Source organism: Leptopilina boulardi, unplaced genomic scaffold, assembly GCF_019393585.1.
Source record: "Leptopilina boulardi isolate dan_hultmark-lab unplaced genomic scaffold, ZJU_Lbou_2.1 LbouV2_300, whole genome shotgun sequence".
NCBI lineage: Eukaryota > Metazoa > Arthropoda > Insecta > Hymenoptera > Figitidae > Leptopilina > Leptopilina boulardi.
This window is the reverse complement of record NW_026137864.1, coordinates 86,590-108,455: the sequence shown is the minus strand read 5'-3', so window position 1 is coordinate 108,455 and position 21,866 is coordinate 86,590. Positions and strand designations below refer to the sequence as shown.

At 22.9% G+C, this 21,866-nt stretch overlaps 1 protein-coding gene across 8 annotated transcripts; it reads right to left on the bottom strand.

Moving 5' to 3' along the window:
- Positions 1–498: 498 nt before the first annotated feature.
- LOC127282636 (kinesin light chain) lies at positions 499–21,664 on the bottom strand. Of its 8 annotated transcripts, XM_051307010.1 has the most exons (9): positions 21,507–21,664; positions 21,046–21,098; positions 15,353–15,719; positions 13,073–13,241; positions 12,009–12,724; positions 10,246–10,449; positions 9,869–9,880; positions 7,237–7,353; positions 5,073–7,013 (listed from the first exon to the last, which is right to left on the bottom strand). In XM_051307010.1, exons 2-9 carry the CDS (start codon positions 21,060–21,062, stop codon positions 6,888–6,890), a joined length of 1,728 nt encoding a protein of 575 aa, XP_051162967.1. In that variant the 5' UTR covers positions 21,063–21,098; positions 21,507–21,664; the 3' UTR covers positions 5,073–6,887. The 8 variants fall into 8 exon arrangements, with proteins under 8 accessions (XP_051162969.1, XP_051162970.1, XP_051162967.1 ...); XM_051307012.1 differs by lacking the exons at positions 5,073–7,013; positions 21,046–21,098; positions 21,507–21,664 and adding exons at positions 499–1,698; positions 18,851–19,180; XM_051307011.1 differs by lacking the exon at positions 21,046–21,098 and having other exon boundaries at positions 21,507–21,659.
- Positions 21,665–21,866: the final 202 nt, after the last annotated feature.

The following is a 21,866-nucleotide window of genomic DNA, read 5'->3' as shown; positions in this document are numbered from 1 at the left end:
CCCTATAGCAATTCTTTTTTGGACAGCTGTTTCTTTGTGAAACTTTTTAATAATAATTATAATAATTATTATATATAAAAAAAATTGTATAATTTAGATAAATTATAAACAATTATTATTATTTTATAAATAATTAAAATAATTGTAAATTCATACCTATAATAATTATAATTCTGAAAATTATAGTAAAAAAAAAAAATTGTCATTAAATTAAAAAACAAATAACTAATTAGAATTTTCAAAAAAAAATCTAGTCTTTCACTAGATGAAATATACATTTTTTTAAAATGACTAAAAATTTTTTTTTTGATGTAAATGAAAATTTTTTTTTTACATTATATTTAGGTATTCACATTTGAATGAAAATTCCATTGAATCAATTATTGACTCAATAAAAAGCTTTACATCGAACAGGATCACATATTCTAAATATTGCTGTCTCGCGGCGTATAAAAATGGCTTTTATTTTTAAATAACAGTTCTTTCTTTCTCGCTCAATTAAATATTTTCTTAAATTTTTTTTTTCGGGAAATAGTATATAGATATTTAAAAATAGGCCTTTAGCTCTCAGGCGCATGTTTAATTTTGTTTTTTTTTTTGCTTTTTAAATGCATGATCCAAAATTCTTGAGAGCATTTTTAAAAACCAAAGCTATATCTATAAAACATTTTTATATGATGGAAATAATTTTTTTTTTTTGAATTTTTCCCAATACGAATGTAAGCAAATGTTATATAACTTAGTAATTAACTAATTAATCAGATATTAATTCAATTTATCCATTAATATCAAATAATTATTTATAATAATAATAAAGTAATTAATTAATATTAATCAACTCGAGGAAATTTTACATTAGAATAAATTGATAATAAAACAAAAAAAAAAAAGGAGTTGAAATTAAAATAAAAATAGGTGCAGAATAATAATAATAATAATAAATAAAATATTCGTATAAAATAATAAATATTGCATACAACTACAGCCTTAGGATTCGATTTCTTTTATCACTTTCGAACGAGTGCGAATCGAAATAGAAGCTGGTGAATTATAAATAGACACAAATGACAAAAAAAAAAAAAAAAAATTCGTGAAAATACGAAATAAAATAAAAAATTTAATTATATTATAATTAAATTATTAATTATTTTTTAAAATAAATAATTTTTCACATTAGGAAACTTTTAAATAATATTAAAAAGCAACAAAAAAAAAAAAAAAAGAAAATTTGTTCGCAAACTTGAGAAATTTTCTCAAAATATTAAACAATTATTAATGGATCATTAATAAAAAGATATGTGTACATATAATTTTTCCAAATGTGCATGCAAATAAAAAATTCAGCCTTTTTTAATTTATTAAAATATCCGATTGTCGTGCACAAATATGATTTTTTCGTTTTGCACGTTTAGTAATTTTTTTTTCTAGGCTGAAAATGACGTTTTGAAAAGCTTTTAAATTTCCAGGAGTCGCGTTAATTTAGTAAATCTCAATTCTTGTGTCGGATTTTTTTTTCTTTTGAATCGCTGGAATGTGCTGTATAGAGAAACTTATCCAGTCAAATTGGATGACGTCGGGCGTCAATTCAACGTTTTGACGAAACATTGGTGAGCCCTTTGACTTCCTTCAAATCACTCGCTTATTTTCCCGCTGGAAATGTTTTCATCTCTATTGAACACGAACTGACTGTTTTCGCTCCTATAACAGAAAAAAAGTCCCACTTTTTGCTATATAAATCCTCAATTAAAAAACATCAACCTCGAGTCTTCATTACTATCAGAGAGAAAGAGAAAAAAATATTTATTTCTATTTCAAGAAACTTTTTTTTTCATACAAAAGAGAATTATTATTAAATATATATATATATATATATATATATATATATACTAAAATAATAGAAATTATTAAAATTTTTGTATATTAATATTATTTTTAAAAAATTTCAAAATAAAAAAATTTAAGCTGAAAATAGGAGTAAACATTTTGTTAGTGATAAAAATATTTTTTTTTAATTTTCAAAACAGTTGTTCAAGTGAAACGAAAGAAAGCAAGTTTTTTTTTTTTTTTTTTGATTGAATTAAAGACATGAGGTATTTTTTTAAATCACTATTAAATACATCAATGTGTGAAAAGTGATCGTAGAACTGCGTTCTACAAAAAAAAATAAATAAATTTATACATATACAATCAAACAAGCAAAGCCATAATGATAAAATACAAACACTAATTAAAAATTATCGTCAAACATGTATAAAATTTTTCTAAAATAATTGTATTTTTGTGAGAAAAAAAAAATATAAATTTTCACAGAAAAATGACAATCCCAATATATTTTTAAAAGAATTAATTTATTTTTTTATTTATTTTTTCTTCAGGAATTTTGCAATTCGACCCCCTTCCCCCAAGTGTATTAATTATTAATTAATAAAATATTTCGCAAATTTCCATGAAGAAATTGTATGAAAAAAAAGGATTAGATATTATTTGCGATGAAATCGACGTGAACATAAGTGAAAAAAAAAAATATATATATATATATAATTGATGTGCATCAAGAGTCAATGAAAATGAAAAATAAAATTTAAAACACTAATTTTACGCACCTGATATACATTAATGTAAATGTCAAATCTTCTCCTTCGTTCTTTTTTTTCCCCCAAGTATACAATCCACATTTTTAACAATTCGTAGATTAAAAATTAAATATAATCATAGTGCAAAATATTATAATATTCAAAATGATTAAACAATGTTAAATACAAATGCGTGCTTGAGGAATTTAATAGATTGACACAATTTTTGATAAACAACATCGTCTCGATTGAACAAAAAAAAATTGGGGTCTTTTTATTATATTTAATCTAAAATCGTTGCGGCATATTTTTAGAAAATCTTATAATTCGTAAAAAAAAAAATAACTGTACAATTCATTATTGATAATTATTTAATAAAATTTTTAATAAAATTTTTTAATTTTGAAATTTTAATTTTAAACATGAATTGTACCAGGCTTCAAAGCGTAGTAAGAAACTAAGGAAATTATGAAAAAGTATAATTAAAAAAAAAAAATTCCCCCAAAATTGAAAAAAAGTATCAAAAAAGTGGCATTTTTAAAATGAAGTAAAATTAAATTTCTAAGTTTGACGTAATATGTAAATATTTTCTTGTCTAAAAAAATTTAAAGAAAAATTCTAAGGAATAAAATTAACATAATTTTTCTTCTGATTATTTAAAAAAAAACTATCTAATAATTGTTAAATTTCGATTAATTTTTTGTTTGTGGCACAACGGTACAAACGTATGATTATTCCGTAAAAATGATTTTTCACATAAATTTTTATTTTACAAAATAGCATTTAATACAGAATTTTTTTTAAACGAATGTTTACACAACAGAATTTTTAAAGTACCGAATTTTTATTTTACAAAATTTTTCTTTACCCAACTGTTTCTTGAAAAGAATTCTAATTTAACATATTTTTAATTTATTATAATTCTCATTCAGAAGAATTTTAAGTAATTCGAATTTTTAAATCCTAGAACTTTGAATCGGAAGCTTATATAAAATATTTAGTATTTTAAAACAATAATTTTAATTAAAAAAAATCTCAAAAAATTCAATTATTTCTAAAAATCTTAACTCGAATTCTTCAAAAATTCAATTATTTCTGAAATTTGTATCTAAAATTCTTTGCTAAATTAATAATTTTAATCCAATTATTCAAAAATTCAATTAAATAAAACATTTTTTAATTAAAAATTACCTCTAAAATTCAATTACTGTTTGAAAATTTATTAATAATTTTCAGCAATTTTAATTCAAAATCTCCTAAAATTCAATTATTATCAAAAAATTTAATCCAATGTTTTTGCTGAATTAATTATTTCTAATAACTTTAATCAAGATCTTGGCATTTCAATTATTTAAAACTTTTTTCAATTCAAAATACTCTAATATTTAATTATTGTCTGAATTTCGGTTAAATTAGAATTATTAAAAAAAAAACAGTTGAGTAAAAGAGAAATTTTGTAAAATAAAAATTGTGTCAAAAAAAATTTGCCAAATTAAAAATTCTTTTGTGTAAAATGTCGTTTAAAAAGTAATTATGTTAAATGCTATTTTGAAAAATGAAAATTCGTGTAAAAAATAATTATATCAAGCATTAGTTGAGGCCAATAAGAAATCATCAACTTGGCAAGTTTTTAGGAATCAAAAAATTCGCTAAAATTTAAAATTCTTGAATTCTGTCATTTTTAAAATTATTTTTTTGAAAAAAGTAGCATTTAGTAGCTTTTGGCTAAAATTAGTAGTAAAAAAGTAGACTTGTCGAAAAAAAGTATCAAAAAAATGTCACTTTGAAACCTGCAAAAATATTTTTTTCCTTAAATTAGGTACATACATGGAAATTTTTTTTACTAAATTTCTCTATTTTTTTCCAAAAGTCGGAATTTGTTTTTCATTAAATTCAGCTCTTTGATATTTTTTCCTGACTTCTCTGACCAATTGCATTTTTTTTTAATTTTACCTGAACTCCCTAAACTGTGGTAATTTGGAAATTATAATATTTTTGAACAACAATGAAGTAATTGACTATATTATTATTTCTGTGCTTTTTTTTAAAATAAATTTTTACAAGTTGTCAAATTAACCTATTTTTCTGTACAACTCATTAAAATTAAAATTTCAAGGTAAATATGTAAAATTTTATTAAATAATTCTCAAAAATTAATTAATAATTTAGTAAAAAAAAAAAAAAAAACAGATATCAAAAATGATTATCACGAATTATAAGATTTTTCTAAAAATAGATCCCAACGATTTTAGATGAAATATAATGGACTCATGGATAAAAAAAATTTATATACAGATAAGATGAAACATTTTTTTAAAGATTTTTTTTCATCTCACAATTTTTTTTATTTATATCGAAAGTAGGTAAAATGAAAATTTTATTTTTGAAATGTTTAAAAATTTTTTAACTTATCAATTTTTATGAAGATAAAAAACTATAGTTTTAGCTTTTTTACCCCCCCCCCCAAAAATATTCGAGTGGTGTTAGAGGAACAAACACTTCTTAGAAAATAATTTATTTTTCTTTATTAAAGTATCAAGGCACTACTTTTTTTTTATATTCATCGTTATGGCGTTTTATAATAACGCTCACAATGTTCTCTTAGAGTGATAAACAATATAATATATATTTCTCCTATCTAAGACTAAATTAAAATTAAAATTATTATTATTATTATTATTATCATTAATTAATAGATCAATAAAAATTAAACTATCTAAACAAGTATAATTACAAGGTGCCTCGAATTGAAGCAAAGGCGAAATATTTTGTTGTCAAAAACACAGTCTGTTAAAATCTCGTCATAATTATAATATCTATCCTTAATTTATATGAAATATTATAAATGAGTACGTTAAAAATACAAGCGCAATGAGTTGAGACGCGAGTTCTATTTGTTATTTAATAGAATTATTATTATTATTTTTCTTTTTAATTAAAAATTACTCGAAAAAAAAAAAGAAAAATTCGAGACACCCCGCAGGTAGCAAGATCAGCTCTTAGGACACAATCGAAGTAAACTAAAGCGAACTGAATTTCATTGATAAATGCACGCAACAACATTATTTTCTTTTGACAGAATTTCTCTATAAAAACTATAAATTACTAATAACAAACAATAATAAAAAAAAACATGCAATTCGTGATTTGTAAGACAATTAAAATTTTTCATTTTTTCAGTTGCTATACAGTGTTAAAAAAAAAAAATTACAGAAAAACGAGTGTGTGACAACTTAAAATGACCGAAAAAAATAATTACATAAAAAAAACATTTTTAAACAACAAAAAAATTTTCTATCTTAATATTTATTATTAAATTTATAATTCGTATACGAAAATTTTTAATATATTCTCTTCAAAAATCTATTTATAAAATTTGAAAAATACATTTTTATTCCACGAAACCCATTAAGATAAAATTTTTAATAATACAAAATTTCTATTTAAAAATCCATATTTGCGGATTTTTAATTTCCTTTTTTTAATTAAAAAAAATATAATTAAGAGGTTGAAACCTCTAAAATCTACTTTTTCTTTAATATCTATCTTTTTAAAGAAAGTTAACTTCACTAAAAGAATCACACATTTTTTCCGGCTCAAAAAATGCATTTTTTGTCAATTTCTTTTTTTTTTTTTAATTTAAAATTTAAAGTACCGAAAAAATTTTAATAAAAAAAAAATGCTTTTCTTTCAGTTCTTTCTTTTTTCAATAAAAATTAACACTATAATTCTTCATTACCAAAGACAGCAATGAAATTAGAATTCATACAATAAAATGCTTTTAAATATTAATAATATAATAAACTATCTTTATGATAATAATTATTATAAATTCTCGTATTTTTCAATAAAAATTCAATATAAAACTGTATCACAGATAATGGAAATTCGGTACATTAAATATTTGTTTAAAAATGCTAGAATAATATCCAATACAACATTCAACATTAATGAAATACATAAAGAAAATATAGAAATATTTGAATATTAAAATACAACAATTAAAAAATTTTTTTCGAGTCTTGAGAGTAAAATCCAATAAATCTCAATTTTCACTGATAAATACGAGAAATACTCAGCACGTTTAACGGCTAAAATTTTTATTGTGTCAACGATAGTAAAAAAAAAAACAAAAAAAAAAATTTTTTTTTCACGTAAAAGAAAGTTTTTGAAAGTATCCTAAAAGCAAAAATCTCTCAAAAAAAAAAAAAAAAAAAAAAAAAAAAAAAAAAAAAACCCCATAATCGATAAAAACATAATACGACAACAGGCAAATAATAATAAATTCGGTGAATAAAAATTTTGGATAATATTCTACGTAGAGGAGTGAATTCCTAAAGCGTGAAAAATCTTGTTTTTAAACCCGGGTTTGTTAGGACTAGCGTCGTGATGGCCAGACTGTCCTTCGTGCAGCGCCCTTTGAACCAGCGGCAATGAACCCTGTGATTGTGTGTTGTTTCGAAGAATCATCAGATTTGGCCGGATAACGAAAAAAGAACAAAAAGAAAGAAGAAAAGGATAGTAGACATCTAATGGTGTGCTACTTGCATGCGGTGCAACTAAATTTTTGTCAATAAAAGAATTTGTCTCTTTTTTTTCTTGTGTGTAATATTTACATATATATATATAGAGAGATTTTTTTTTTTTTCTAAATATTGCTCACCTCGTCTTGTTGTTCGTGCTCGCTATTCGCCAGACTAGATCTTGAGCCACGTCTCGTAGATCCTTTTTCTTCGCCTAAAATTTGTGCAACTTTTGATTGTTTTACTAAATCCAGGGCCTGAAAATCACACAATATTCCTATTAGAAATTTATTTATTATTACTTATTAATATTTTAATATACAACCACAAAAAATTATTTATTCACCGTCAACTGTGGCTATAATGGTACAAAAATCGTAAATTTTTTTCTTTTTATTCAATGTTCAAGGAATTACCAATAATTTTTAAAGAATATCTCTAAGTTTCAAAATCAATTCAATAAAAATTGATGAGGCTTAGTAAGATAGCAAAATAAATTTTTTATATTTATGTATACCAAAATTTGAAATTTTAATTGTGTTTTTCTCAAAATCTTGTTTTAATATCGATTGAGCACGATTATAAGAAAAATTTTTTACACATAAAAAATAAGTCCTTAATCGAAGAAATTTTTGTTTTGATAAAATGTTATTTATTTATTCAGGGTTGACATAAAAATATTATTTTGTTTTTCCCTGATTTCCAGTCAAAATTGACATTTTTTCTCTAAATCTAATGAAAATATTTCAAGAGGTTCTTAATAACAGGCCTCGGATTGCACGACTTTTTCGACTTTTTTTTTTTTTATTTTTTAAAATGAATTATTAAAAAACTTGTATTGTTTGCAAAGTCAATTATTTTCAATAATTTAAAACAAATTCTTCGAAAATTACATTATTTAAAAAAGTTTTCAATTAAAAATTCACTAAAATTCAATTATTGCCTAAAATTTTTTAAAAAAAATTTCACCAATTTAAAATGAAAGTTTCAATTAATAATCTCCTGAAATTCAATTATTATTTCTATATGGGCAATTTCACGTGAGATTTCCGTCGATCCTTTAAATTCGGGCAAATATATTTTTTTCTTGTTCTGTAGTGAAAAAAAGAGATACGTATTTTTTTCTGAAAAATTTTCGAGTTATGAATTTTCAAAATTTCAGTTTTTTCAATGTAGACCTATTTTCAATGGCTGATAACTCAAAAAAAAAATTCTTTTTTTTTCTATTTTTGCTAAGAGAAAAAACGTTTCAGTTTTTCTTTTACTTTTCAACAAAGTTAACAAAAAATTTTTGTTTAATTTTTTATAAAAAAAATAACAATTTTTTATAAACAAATTAAGTTTTTTTAAATTTCGATATGATTTAAAAAAATTTTTTTTTAAACATACCTGAAAATAATAAGAAGATTTTGCAAAAAAATTTATAGTGGGCCAATAAGTTTTATAGATTTAAATAAACAATTAAACACCGCGCGCAGCATTTTGCGCATTTTTGAAAATTAAAAAAAAATTATAAAATTGTTAAAAATTATTTTTTTTTTCATTTTTTTATAGTGAAATATGATTTTAGGTTCCAAAAAAAAAATGAAAAAAAATAATTTTTAACAATTTTATAATTTTTTTTTTTAATTTTCAAAAATGCGAAAAATGCTGCGCGCGGTGTTTAAATGTTTATTTAAATCTATAAAACTTATTGGCCCACTATAAATTTTTTTGCAAAATCTTTTTAGTATTTTCAGGTATGTTTAAAAAAAAAAATTTTAAATCATATCCAAATTTAAAAAAACTTAATTTGTTTATAAAAAATTGTTATTTTTTTAATAAAAAATTGAACAAAAATTTTTTGTTAACTTTGTTGAAAAGTAAAAGAAAAACTGAAACGTTTTTTCTCTTAGCAAAAATGGAAAAAAAAAGAATTTTTTTTTTTGAGTTATCAGCCATTGAAAATAGGTCTACATTGAAAAAACTGAAATTTTGAAAATTCATAACTCGAAAATTTTTCAGAAAAAATATACGTATCTCCTTTTTTTCACTGCAAAACAAGAAAAAAATTTATTTGCCCGAATTTAAAGGGTCGACGGAAATCTCACGTGAAATTGAACATATATTAAAATTTTAAATACAGAATATAATTATTTCTAAATTTTGTATCTAAAATTCTTTCTTGAATAATTTAGTTTTAATAATTTTAATCAAAATTTAGTCAGTTGGGGTAAATGGGGACAAAATCCTTATTTTCCACAAATAACCTAAGTTTCTTCTTTTAAAAGTTTAATATTTGCGGGTTTATTTTTTTTTAAGTTTTAAAATAAAGAATATTATTAAATATCTATTTGCAAAACTTCAAATTTTTTGGAGCACCGACAAAAAAAGTTATAAGTAAACAAAAATTTTGAAAAAAATTATAAATAAAAATAAAAAAATTATAATTTCCTGTGCGCAGAATAAAGTGATTTATGTTTTTGGTGAGTTCCAACATCTAATTTTTAATAGTTTTTTAATAATAGTATTTTTAAAAAAATTGAATCATGAATCATGAATCATGAATCATGAATCATGAATCATGAATCATGAAGTTTCACATATATTAAAGCCAGATTTTTTAAAAATATGGTCGCAACCACTTTTAGACGAAAGTCAGTGGACCCTAAAGAATAATTTCTGAAAAAATCAATTTTTTTAAAAATAGTCCACAACGACTTTGTTAAAAATATAATAATCTGACCCTAATTGGATATGGGGTTGTAATTATTATACTCCGTTAATTCTTACCTGTTGAACATGCTGCATGTAACAAAAATAATTTAAAAATGCTTTTATTTGTAATTTCATGAAAAGTTTTATATTTCGATTCAATCAATTGCGAAATAATTTTATTTTATTTAGAATTATAAATTTAAAATTATGTAAAATCTTGTTCAAATTGATTGAAACAATTTAATTGTATTCAATTAATATTTAATGATGTCTTGTTTTTTTCTATAATATAATATTAGATTTAAATTTTAATTAATAATTAATTATTATTAATAATGAAGAAAAATGTAAAGAATGTAAAAACCGTCAATATCATTTAATGATAATAATCGTATTTAAATGATATGTTTTATTTAATTTTGTTTTTTAAATGAAAAAAAATAAGATCTTACCTCTTTTCGCGATCTAAGAGCACAATCGTCGAGAGTGTCGGCGGCTTCGTATTTGCCTTGTCGTCTATAAAGTGCACCAAGATTCTTAAGTGTTGTTGTTACTGTCGGTGAATCAACTTTTGCTGCTTTATGCCATCCTCCATATTCACCATATGGAGCATTTTCCTTATTTTTATGTTTGTTCTCTTCTCTTTCTTCTGCGACCTATAAAAAAATATTTCATTGAAATCAATAAAAAAAATTATTCGGCTATTTGAAAAAGAAACACAAAATTTTCAACTGTATTACTATTACCTAATAGTCCAATTTTTTTTTTTTTTTTTTTTAAATAACTAATTTTTAATACAAATAATTACAAATAATTATTTTTATTTCATTTAATTCATTACTTTTAATTTTAAGTTAATTCAAGCTAAATTAAAATTTGAGCTTATAAAAATGTTTTCTTTTTTACAATAGTTACAGTTTCTTATTTTTGAAACGGTATGGCACCTTTTTCGTTAAAGAAAAAAAAAATTCGATTTTTTTGAAAAGTCTACATTGGTCTAAGGTACCTTAAATTATTAAAAGTAATTAAATTTTGGAAAAGTTACAGTTGAAATTTTTAGAAATAATTGAATTTTAAAAGATTTTATTAAATTTCAGAAAATAATTAAATTTTACAGAATTGAAAATAATTTATTAAATAATTTTAGATAATCTTTTATAAAAATCATTGAATTTTTGAAAATTTACAATTCAGATTTTTGATTGAAATTTTCTGTGATTTCTGCTGTTAAAGAATTTATTAGAAATTAAAGACAAAAATTAAACTTTAAAAGTTTATAATTGAAAAATGTTTTCAGATAATTGAATTTTCAAAGAATATAATAATAAAAATAATTAAAATTAATTGAATTTTAAAAAAGTTATAGTTGAAATTATTAAATTTCAGAAAGTTTTAGATGGAATTTTTTTGCAATAATCAAATGTTAAATAGTTTTAAGTTGAAATTTCTGAAAGTAATTGATTTTAAATTGATTTTGAATTAAATTGTTGATAATTTTATTTACCGATTAAATTTTTTTTTTTTTAAACAATTGTTGAATTTCATAAAATAATGAATTGAAAAAAAGTTTAAGATAATTGAATTTGTGAAAAATTTCATTAAAATTATTGAAAATAATTCAAAAATAATTAATTCAAAAAAAAGATTTTTAGTTAAAAAATTGTTCAATAATTAAAATAAAGATTTGCATTGTGTACTAAAAATGACGTAGTTTGTTGAAAAATTTTGTTAAAAATGTAAAAAAAAAAATCGCATCTTAAATAAGTAGTAAAAAGTAATATTTTTGAAAATAAAGTCGAAAATGTATAATCCGAGGCCTGGGTTAAATAAAAATTGTATTAAATATATAAATTTGATTAAAAGTAAACTACAAAATTTACTAAATAAAAATTTGTTTAAATGCAAATATTGAACAAGAAAAATTCTTTCATATAATCAATAAATACGCGAGTAGTATAAAGTGAAGAAATTGAATGAAAATAAATTCCAATAATTTAAACAAAAATTCGATAAAATTTCTATAATTTCATGAATTATAAATGAAATTTTGAGAATTTCAGATGTTGTAAAAAGCCTGATAATATTTATATATATATATAGATAAAATTCAGTAGAAATTCGGTTAACTAGGAATAAAATTTAAACTATTGAATTTTAGAGAAAAAAATGATTAAAAACTAAAAAAATAAATAAAAAAAAAGTGAAACCAACGCACCTGCCAAATGGGTTTATTATCGCCGTCAATAGCACCAAACTCCCTCTCATGAGCTCTGGTTAATACTTGTTTATAGAGAACTTCGGCACCCTTATATTTGCCCTGTTTCAAATAACATGATGCAAGATTATTTTTCGTTTTAGCAACATTAGGATCATCAGGACCAAGTTTAGCCTCATAAATATCCAATGCTCGTTGATAATAACGTTCAACCTCCTCGTATTTACCCTGATTTTGACAAAGTAATGCAAGATTATTTAATTGTTTTGCAACATCAGGATGATCACGTCCAAGAACTTTTTCACGAATTTCTAAAGCACGTTTACACAATGGTTCGGCTTCCTTATATTTGCCACGTTTACCATAAAGTACAGCAAGATTATTTAATGTCGCCGCAACGGCAGGATGATTTTCACCAAGTGTCTTTTCACGAATTGCTAATGCATCATTTAATAGATTTGCCGCTTCCTTATATTTATTTTGATCTCGGTAAACTAAGGCGAGGATATTTAACATTGTTGCCACATCAGGATGATCGTGACCCGATGTTTTCTCTAAATCCTCTAAGGCTTGCTTACAGAGTGGTACTGCCACTTCATAGCGACCCTGACTTGCGTACTGTATAACAAGATTGTGCAAAGTTCGTAAACGAGCTGGAATCTCATAACCAGCATTGACTTGCTGTGCAAATTGTGAAGGCGGAGTTGGAGACATTGCTGTAAAAAAATATTTAAAAAAAAAAAAATAATAATTATAATATTTCCTCCATTATTCACGGAAGTCTCTATACAAATGTCTCTTATTATTCAATAATTATTATTATTAAAATATTACAATACTGGCAAATACGAAAAAAAGTAAAAATTGTATTGCATTGTTAATTTATTTCTATTAAAGAGACATTAGCACATATGAAAAGAGTTCGAGTTAGATGCGTACGTTTATTTGGATATATTTTCTATATTTTTTGAAATTAAGTGCTAATGTTCAAAAAATAGAAAAACAGTCGAAATAAACGTAAACGAATTACTCAAAGAGAAGAGAGAAATAAAGATTCAACATACACTTACTGTTTCGTTCCTCGGCATCGTCATCGGGAAAAAGTGAAAGATCAATGGGATCATCTTTTGGTCGATCCTTGGCATTTTCATCGTCAGCTGGAGGATCTGGATCGTATTGTCTCATGTTTGCCATAAATTCAAGATGTTTCTTCTCCTCTTCCATTTGGGCAACCTAACAAAAAATTTCACAATTTTTCAATTTATAAAGAAATTTAATTCAATTAAAAAAAAAAAGTTTTAATAGAAATACTCTTATTTTTATTAAAAAAAAAAACAAACATTGTTATTTGTAATCTATTGTAAATGGAAATTATTTTTTGAAAAAAAATTAAAATTTTACCAGGAATTTCGAAAGCAAATATTGGCGAAGATTTCGAATTATCAAAAAAATATGTTATCATAAAATTTTTGAGAAAATGTTATCTCAGATCTGTTATGTTATCTTAAAATTTTTACTTTATCAAAATTCTAATTTGAAAATTTTGACGGTTAAAAATTTGTACTACCTATAGTTTCAAAGCAGAAATTATTAATTATTTTAATAAATATAAATATTTCAGAAAAATGCCAAGGAGAAAAATTTTAGAGCATTCCTAGTAGTAGTACAATTTTTAATTTTTAGAATTTTTATTTTTCAATCAATCAATTAGAAAATTTGTTTTCACAAATTCTTAGTTTGTCATTTTTTCAAAGAAACATTTTACTTTGAGGTAGACCAACAATTTAGAACAATTCATCACAAGTTTCAATTTAAAAAAAAAAATCAAAAGACGAATTTTCAAAAAAAAATTTTTTTTAAATTAAATTGAAAATTCAATGAGAATTCACGGTTTATTCAAAGTGTAATTAAATTCACGTCATTTTCACGACTTTCAAGATTTAGTGGCCACCCTGTATTATAATAGCAAATCTAGGTTTACAATATTTTTTCAGCACCTTTTTTTTTAAATTCCCTAACAAAAAAATGGTCCCTGACATTTCTTTGACTTGTGACAACTCCAGGCTTCGAAGTGTAGTAAAAGACTAAGAAAAGTAGAATTTTAAGTAATTCGAATATTTAAATCCTAGAACTTGGAATCGGAAGCTTATATAAAATATTTAGTATTTTAAAATAACAATTTTAATTAAAAATCTCCAAAAATTCAATTATTTCTAAAAAAAACTTAACTCAAACTCTTTCAAAATTCAATTATTTCTAAAATTTGTATCTAAAATTCTTCTTTAAATTAATAATTTCAATATAGTTTATCCAATTATTTAAAAATTCAATTAAATAAAACATTTTTTAATTAAAAATCTTCAAAAATTCAATTACTTCTAAAAATCTTAACTCGAACTCTTCCAAAATTCAAATTATTTCTGAAATTTGTATCTAAAATTCTTTTCTAAATTAATAATTTCAATCCAATTATTCAAAATTTCAATTAAATAAAACATTTTTTAATTAAAAATTCTCTAAAATTCAATTATACTATTTGAAACTTTGTTAATAATTTTCAGCAATTCTAATTTCCAAAAATTTTAATTCAATTATTGTCTGAATTTCGGTTAAATTAGAATTTATTTTAAAAAAAAATAGTTGAGTAAAGAGAATTCAGGGTGTCCAGCAAGAAGTACAAAAAAAAAAAAAAATTCCCTGACTTTTTTCTAATCTTTTTACAATTTTGCTTTTTAATAAATATTTAATATTAAAAAAATTAAAAGTATCAAATATTAAAGTATTTTTAAGATATAATAAAAAATATTTTATTTATTAGCATTATAAACTTTTTCTTGCACCGAAAAATTTAAAAAATTCATAAAAATGTTCATTTTTAGCAAATTTTTGAAAATGTTCCCTGACTTTTAATTAAATTCCTAGACTTTTCCATGACTTCCCTGACCGCTGGACACACTGGTAATTTTGTAAAATAAAAATTGTGTTAAAAAAAATTTGACAAATTAAAAATTCTATTGAGTAAAAGGTCGTTAAAAAAGTAATTATGTTAAATGCTATTTTAAAAAATGAAAATTCGTGTAAAAAATAATTATATAAAACAGTAGTTCAGGCCAATAATAAATCATCAATTTGGCAAGCTTTTAGGAATCAAAAAATTTGCTAAAATTTAAAATTCTTGAATTTTGTCATATTTTTAAAATTATTTTTTTGAAAAAAGTAGCATTTAGTGGCTTTTGGCCAAAATTAGTAGTAAAAAAAAAGTAGCCTTGTCGAAAAAAAGTATCAAAAAAGTAAAAAAGTGTTTCACTTCAAAGCCTGCAATCCTGTTTAATTCTAAAACTCACTGCTTGTTCACTGGCTTGGAGTTTTTGTTGTGTGCCCGCCAATTCGTCCCTTAACCATGCATTTTCCTGACACAGCCTCTTTACTTGTGTTCGGAGTTTTTGTTTTTCAGCCTCGACCATTTGTAAATGACTTGCCAGTGCCATCATCACTTGAGCCTCACCAAGGCCCAATTCTATCATTTCAATGTTTTTCGATAATAAAGTTGTTTTGTCACGTGCTGCCGGCGCTTCCTGCGATTGTAAACTCTGAAGAAGACCACTGTGTTCCACTCGCAATGTCTCCAATCCTTGAGCAACGGTGCGAGCACCCGCCACAATTTCCTCCTGCGTCATGGCCGTCATTCTGCCAATATGTTCTATTTTTTTTCTAAAAAAAAGAAACAAAATATAATAATATCCAAAACACACACAAAAAAAAATTGTATTTTATTTTTTACAAGAAATTAAAATCTCCTTTTTTCTCAACAAATTCCACTTTTCTTCTCTATTTCAAAAGTCAATCAAAACTAAGCAAATGACTCATTTCATTAAACGACAAAATTGCTAAAGTACATCTCTTTAAATGGAAATTTGACCATGATTCCATTTAGAATTATACCTTGAAAAAAATTCTACATAAAAGAAAAAAAAAAGAGAGACTAAATATCTTATATCTTAAAAAGTAATCAAACATTTTATAAAGTGTGAATAACTCAAGAACTATCATTTTACTTGCGGAGGCAAATATTTTTTCTTTCTTTTTTTATTTCATTTTTCAATATTTTTGCTAATAACACACACATATAGACATTCGAGATTTGTGTTTCGAGTCAATGGAAAAATTCAATTATATATATATATATCGATAGAAAATTGAAATGTAAACTTACCCCATTTCAGGGCCGCGTGAAACTATACGAAAAATCAATGGTTCAATAATTGAACGCAAGCGCACCGAGCTTGCAATAGCAAATGCTGCGACAGACAAACACTACAGGCATGAGAAGCACGTGAAAATGCAAGAAGAGGAAACCTTCGAGCCAAAATGAATCGATACGAAATGCCAGTAGTATAGTATGTAGTAATAGTAGTAGTAGTTGTACGAAACTGTCTGTCGTTAAATAAAAAAACGATTTTTCTCTATATTATTAAATCACATTGTCTGCTTAATCATTTACACTTTAATCGAACTATATTTAGTTTCTTGATTTATTTCTGTTTAACGAGATTCGAAAAAAAGTCATTCTCTTAAATTCCAAACAATCTTTATACGAAAATAACTTTCTTTTATGAATAAATTTCGAGCTATTTTTTTTTCATTTTACACTTAAAAAAAAAATAGAAAAGAAAAAAGAAATTTAATATTGAAACTAAATTATGTTCTTTAAAAAATTTTAAATATGTAGAACCCAAAGAAAAAATTTAATTTTAAACAGAAATTGAAATTAAATTTTCGGTAAATTAAATTAAACGTTAAATTTAAATTAAATTTTAGATTAAATTGAATTAAAAAATTGAAAATAAAAAGAAAAACTAAATATCTAAATTCAAAGTGTAAAACTGAAAGTAATTTTAAGAAGGAAACTAAATAATATTATTTCAAAATATTTTTATTAAAAATAAATAAAAAAAACAAAAATAGATTCAAAAAGGAAAATAAAATAGATTCTAAAAGAAAAACTGAGAAAAAAAAATTCGAAAACAAAATTTAAAGAAATTTTAAATAAAAGAAAAATTGAAAATAATTACAAAAATTAAAGGAGAGAAAAACTTTGATAAAGGAATAAAAAATAACGAAGCTGAAGTACGCAACATTTATAATAAACGATTTTTAAAGAAATAAATTGAGAAAGAAATTTTTTGCTTAAAAAATATTTTTTAGGAAAAAAATTACTTCATTAAAAATCGTTTATCACAAACGTTGCGTACTTCAGTTTCATATAAAATAAATTAAAATTGTGGAAAATTTAAAATAATACAATCACGATACGAAAAAAAAAACAATTAAAATAAAACAAAAAAAAAAAAACCAAAAAAATTACGAACAAAAAATCAGAAAAAATCGAAAACGAAATAAATTTCAAGCAAATAACCAAAGAAATTTCAAAATAAATCTAAAAATTAATTTCAAATTAAATATTTTTTCTATAAAGAAAAAATGTAAAAATTGTAAAAAAAAGAAAATCTTAAAAAGCTAAATTTACAGTTTCAAAAAAAAAAGAAAAAAAAACTGAAAAAAAATTCAAAAACAAAATTTAAAGAAATACGAAAATAATAATTAAAATGAAAAACCAAAAAAAAATTACAAACAGAAAATCAGAAAAAATCGAAAACGAAATAAATTTCAAGTGAAAAAGCAAAGAAATTTTAAAATAAATATAAAAATTAATTTCAATTGAAGTATTTTCTCTATAATGAAAGAAAAATTGTAAAAATTCTAAAAAAAAAGAAAAGAAAATCTCAATAAATATTAAGAGGAGAATATTAATTTAAAAAAATCCAAATTAAAAACTAAACAAATATGAAAGAAATTAAAAATAAAATTTATTTGTAAATAAATAAATAAAAGAAATTGAAAAATATTACAAATAGAAAAAATTTGAAAACTAAACAAATTCTCAGTGAAGAACTAAAAAAAATTGAATAGATCATTAAAAATAAAATATTGAAAAATATCAAATGTAAAAAAGGAAATCATAAAAAATTCTTTTTTAATTAGAAAAAAATATTACTAAAAGTAGTAAAAGTACTAAAAAGTACACTACTACAAAATATATTAATAGATAAAAAAAATAGAGATAAGAAATAAATTTTCATAAATTCTCTATTATCAAAAAAAAAGAAAAGAGAGAAAAAGAAAACCTAACCAACTGTTACGGCAATGAACTGCTTTCAATATATGTGGAATGAGGAAATTATCAACCAATGGGAAGGGATGATGAAGAAAAAAATCAAAAACCCGTTATTATAACCATGTAATTGATATCACACGTGTGTTTCACGATGGAACTTCGATAAAATTAATATTGAAATAAAATAACATTCAATATATAATTTCGATAAAAATAAAAAAAAAATATATATAAAAATTTATAGAAAATTATATTATTATCGGAATAAAAGCCTGAGTGGCAATGTAAACAAAGGTGCATCTCCTTTGTTCAAGAGGCAACGAGTTGATTAGAAGACCAATGCACTTTCACTTCAGAAACCACAAGTCTCGATACGATTCTAGTAAATATAAAAAAACCATTTCAAACCTTTCATGAGTTTATTATTTCAACATCAACTTTTCTCAATTCTACATTAATATCTCATTTTTTCATAAAAAATGTTTTCAATTTTTATTTTTAAATATTATTTTATTTAAATTTATATTAATTATTTTTAAATTTTAATTCTAAAAAAAATTTATAAAAATGAATTTTTATCTCTTACAAGTATCTTGAAGTAATCAATAATATTTTATTTTTTTGTCTGAGGATGAGGAAAGGGGTTTTTTTTTTATTTTCTACTCACATTCTATAAGCGTTCAGCGTTTTTGACATTTCTGTTCTACCCATCGATAATGTTGAGTACTGCCAAACCTACCTAATTTATTTTTTTTCGTAAAAAAAGAAGTTCAACCCTTTTTTTTTTGCCACTATACAATGTCTCCAGTTATCACTAGATTTTCTCACTTCATCATCAGAACTTGATTTATCCGAATATTGTCACTTTCACTCAGTCGACAAATGGAAATTGTTAAAAAAGAAGAATTTATTTATATGTATAAAAATATATATATATATTTCGCGTAATCTGATCTATAACGAGAGAAGGGGGGGGAGGGGAGGTTTCCTTGCAATATCACGTTTTATACTGAACTGATGCGAATGTGTTTGGCTTCTTACCCTGCAATATATATATATATATAGAGAGGGTTGAAAATAGTTGCGCCTGCGCAATTTCTCATAAAAGCACGTTTATACTCTTGTGTGTTCTTTTTATTTTTTTTCCCCTTTTTTTTTTATTTTGAAGAAAAAAAAAAAAACCCTTTTCTCATATCTGAAAAGCTGAAAATTGAAAAGACTCCGCAAAAAAGTAGGCCACTGGAGTCAAAAGTGATTCGATCATTTTTATTCCCTGAATGAGAATTTGAAATTAGAAATTCTTTTGATCTTAATATATATAAGTATTTCTAGTTGCAAATTTCTTTTTTTTTTCTAATTTTTTTACGTCGGTGAAGTTCACAACGTTTATGATCAATGATTAAGAAAAAATATTTTTCTATGCAAATTCATATTATTTTTGATCTAAAACATTTTTGGCATTGTTTTCTTGATTAATAATTTTTTTAAATAAAATTTGTACGCAAAAAATTAATTAGTATTTTTTGAGTGAATAATTTTTTTTTTCAATTTATTGTGAACTTCATCGACGTTTTTATTTCTCTATAATTTCGAAAATTGGAATTTTCTATTTTATAATTTAAAAAAATACCCTGAAGATTGGAAAATTAATGTTCTAATCTATATGGGGAAAAAAACAGAGATAATGATTCGAGCGAAAGCGTAAAAATTAGCGAGCATATTATGGTTAGACAAAAAAATATGTTACATACTAATTACCAACTTTCCTATATATATATATATATATAAATATATATTATATTGAAGTGAAATTAATGTGTAAGATAAAAAATCTAAACTTTTTTTTTAAAAAAAAATTTTTTCTCGTGTTTAAAAAAAAAAAAACCCCAAATTTTGAAAACAAAATTTCAGAACCTTTTTTTTCTATAGTGGACAATTTTTAAAGTAGAGATTTTCCTAAAACTATTTTGCTTTTTTTTTTTAATAATTATTGTATTAAATAATAATTAGCTTGTACATTGTTAAAATAAAATAATTTAAAATTCGCGATAATAAATAAAATGTAGTTTCCTGAGAAGATATATATGTAATCATTTCTGAAAATATACTTCAAGTCTTAAAAAAAAAAAATGCGTCAACATTGTTTTACGATCATAAAATTTACGTAATTCATAATTCCATACTAATATTTAAAAAAAAACTCAAAAATAAAAAATAAATAAAAAAAACTCAAAAATCAATTTTTCTATTTTTCAAAAAGTTTTACCTTCCATTAAATCATTGAACCAATATTTCGATTGAAAAATTGACGAATAAAAAATTCAATGCTAATCAGTTGAACTGACAAATTGCAAACAATAAATCAAGTAAATACAATACACAAAGGATATTACCTAACTTTGCATTATATCGGAAATAGGCGCACGCGTATTCAATAATAAACACAATTGACATTAAACAAATTTTAATATTGTAAAATAAAAGTCAATATCATTTTCTTTTTTTTAGAAAGCACATAAAAATAAAATGAAAAAATTAAAATTTCGCAAAATTTACCGAATAAAATTTGATTTTTCCGATACAATTAATAAAAAAAAAAATATAGTGAAACTAAAATACAAGTCTCAAGAAAAATATTGAAGCAGGAATGGTCATGGTCACTGGTTTTTCGTCACGGTATCACAACGACTCAGGAAAAGAAATTAAAATATTTAACATCCGGTTTCAATTGATTCAAAGGTGTGGTAATTGAAATTTAATTAACAATAATATTTTTTTTTCATGTGGATCATGAAAATTTCTGGAGGATCAATATTTTAATATATATATATATATATAGATATAGAACGAATGATGACTCACTCTAAAGATCGGTCCATGCAGGACTCCCGACAAACACTTTCAAAGCAGCATTACTGTAAAATAATGTAACATTCACTATAGACGTTCTAACTAGAAAGCACAAGAATTTAATATTTAAGAATGCATTTTTAAAACAATATTATAAACCCAATTTTTTTTTTTTTTTTTTTTTGACAGATAACTTTCACACCCTTTCAATATTTTCTATTGGAAAAATTGTACAATTTTGCTAATAAATATTTTAATTACAAAAAACAAATTGTTAATATGAAAATATTTATTGAGCTAGGAGGATTTTTTTTAATAAATTTTTTTTTTTTAGTGAAAATCCTTTATATGAACAATGATTGCTGACAGAATAAAATGGCGAGATTATATGCGTGAACATATACTCGAGGAACGACAACAATCACATATTTTCTTATTTTTTCATTTAACAAAATAATATTAGTTTTATTTACCTTTCTTTATTTCACTTGGACTTATCATTAAATAATGTTTATAAAATTAAAAATATTTGTTTAAAACAGAGAAAATTGTACGAAACACGACAGAGAAAAACGGCGATCAGCCGTTCACACACACACCATTACAGAAATAAAACTCGAAGAGACTTCGAGATATCGAATATTCAAGATTTCGATATTAACGAGAATTCGATTTCAATTATTTGAAAAAGCGGACGAATTTGAGGTGCGCAAAACTTGTGATTAAAGAATTTAATTAATATTTTGAATTATTTAAAGTTTTTAATTAAAAAAATTGCAATTTCTTGATAAATATGGGAAATGATCTGATTTAGGCAAAATAACCTACAATTT

Coding starts and splice junctions, on each gene's coding strand:
- LOC127282636 (XM_051307006.1), bottom strand. CDS start 18,894: ATGGGTAGAACAGAAATGTCAAAAACGCTGAACGCTTATAGAAT. Junction 15,720..18,850: donor ACGCTGAACGCTTATAGAAT/GTGAGTAGAAAA, acceptor TCTTTTTTTTAG/AAAAAAAATAGAACATATTG. Junction 12,725..13,072: donor CGAGGAACGAAACAGTAAGT/GTATGTTGAATC, acceptor ATTTTTTTACAG/CAATGTCTCCAACTCCGCCT.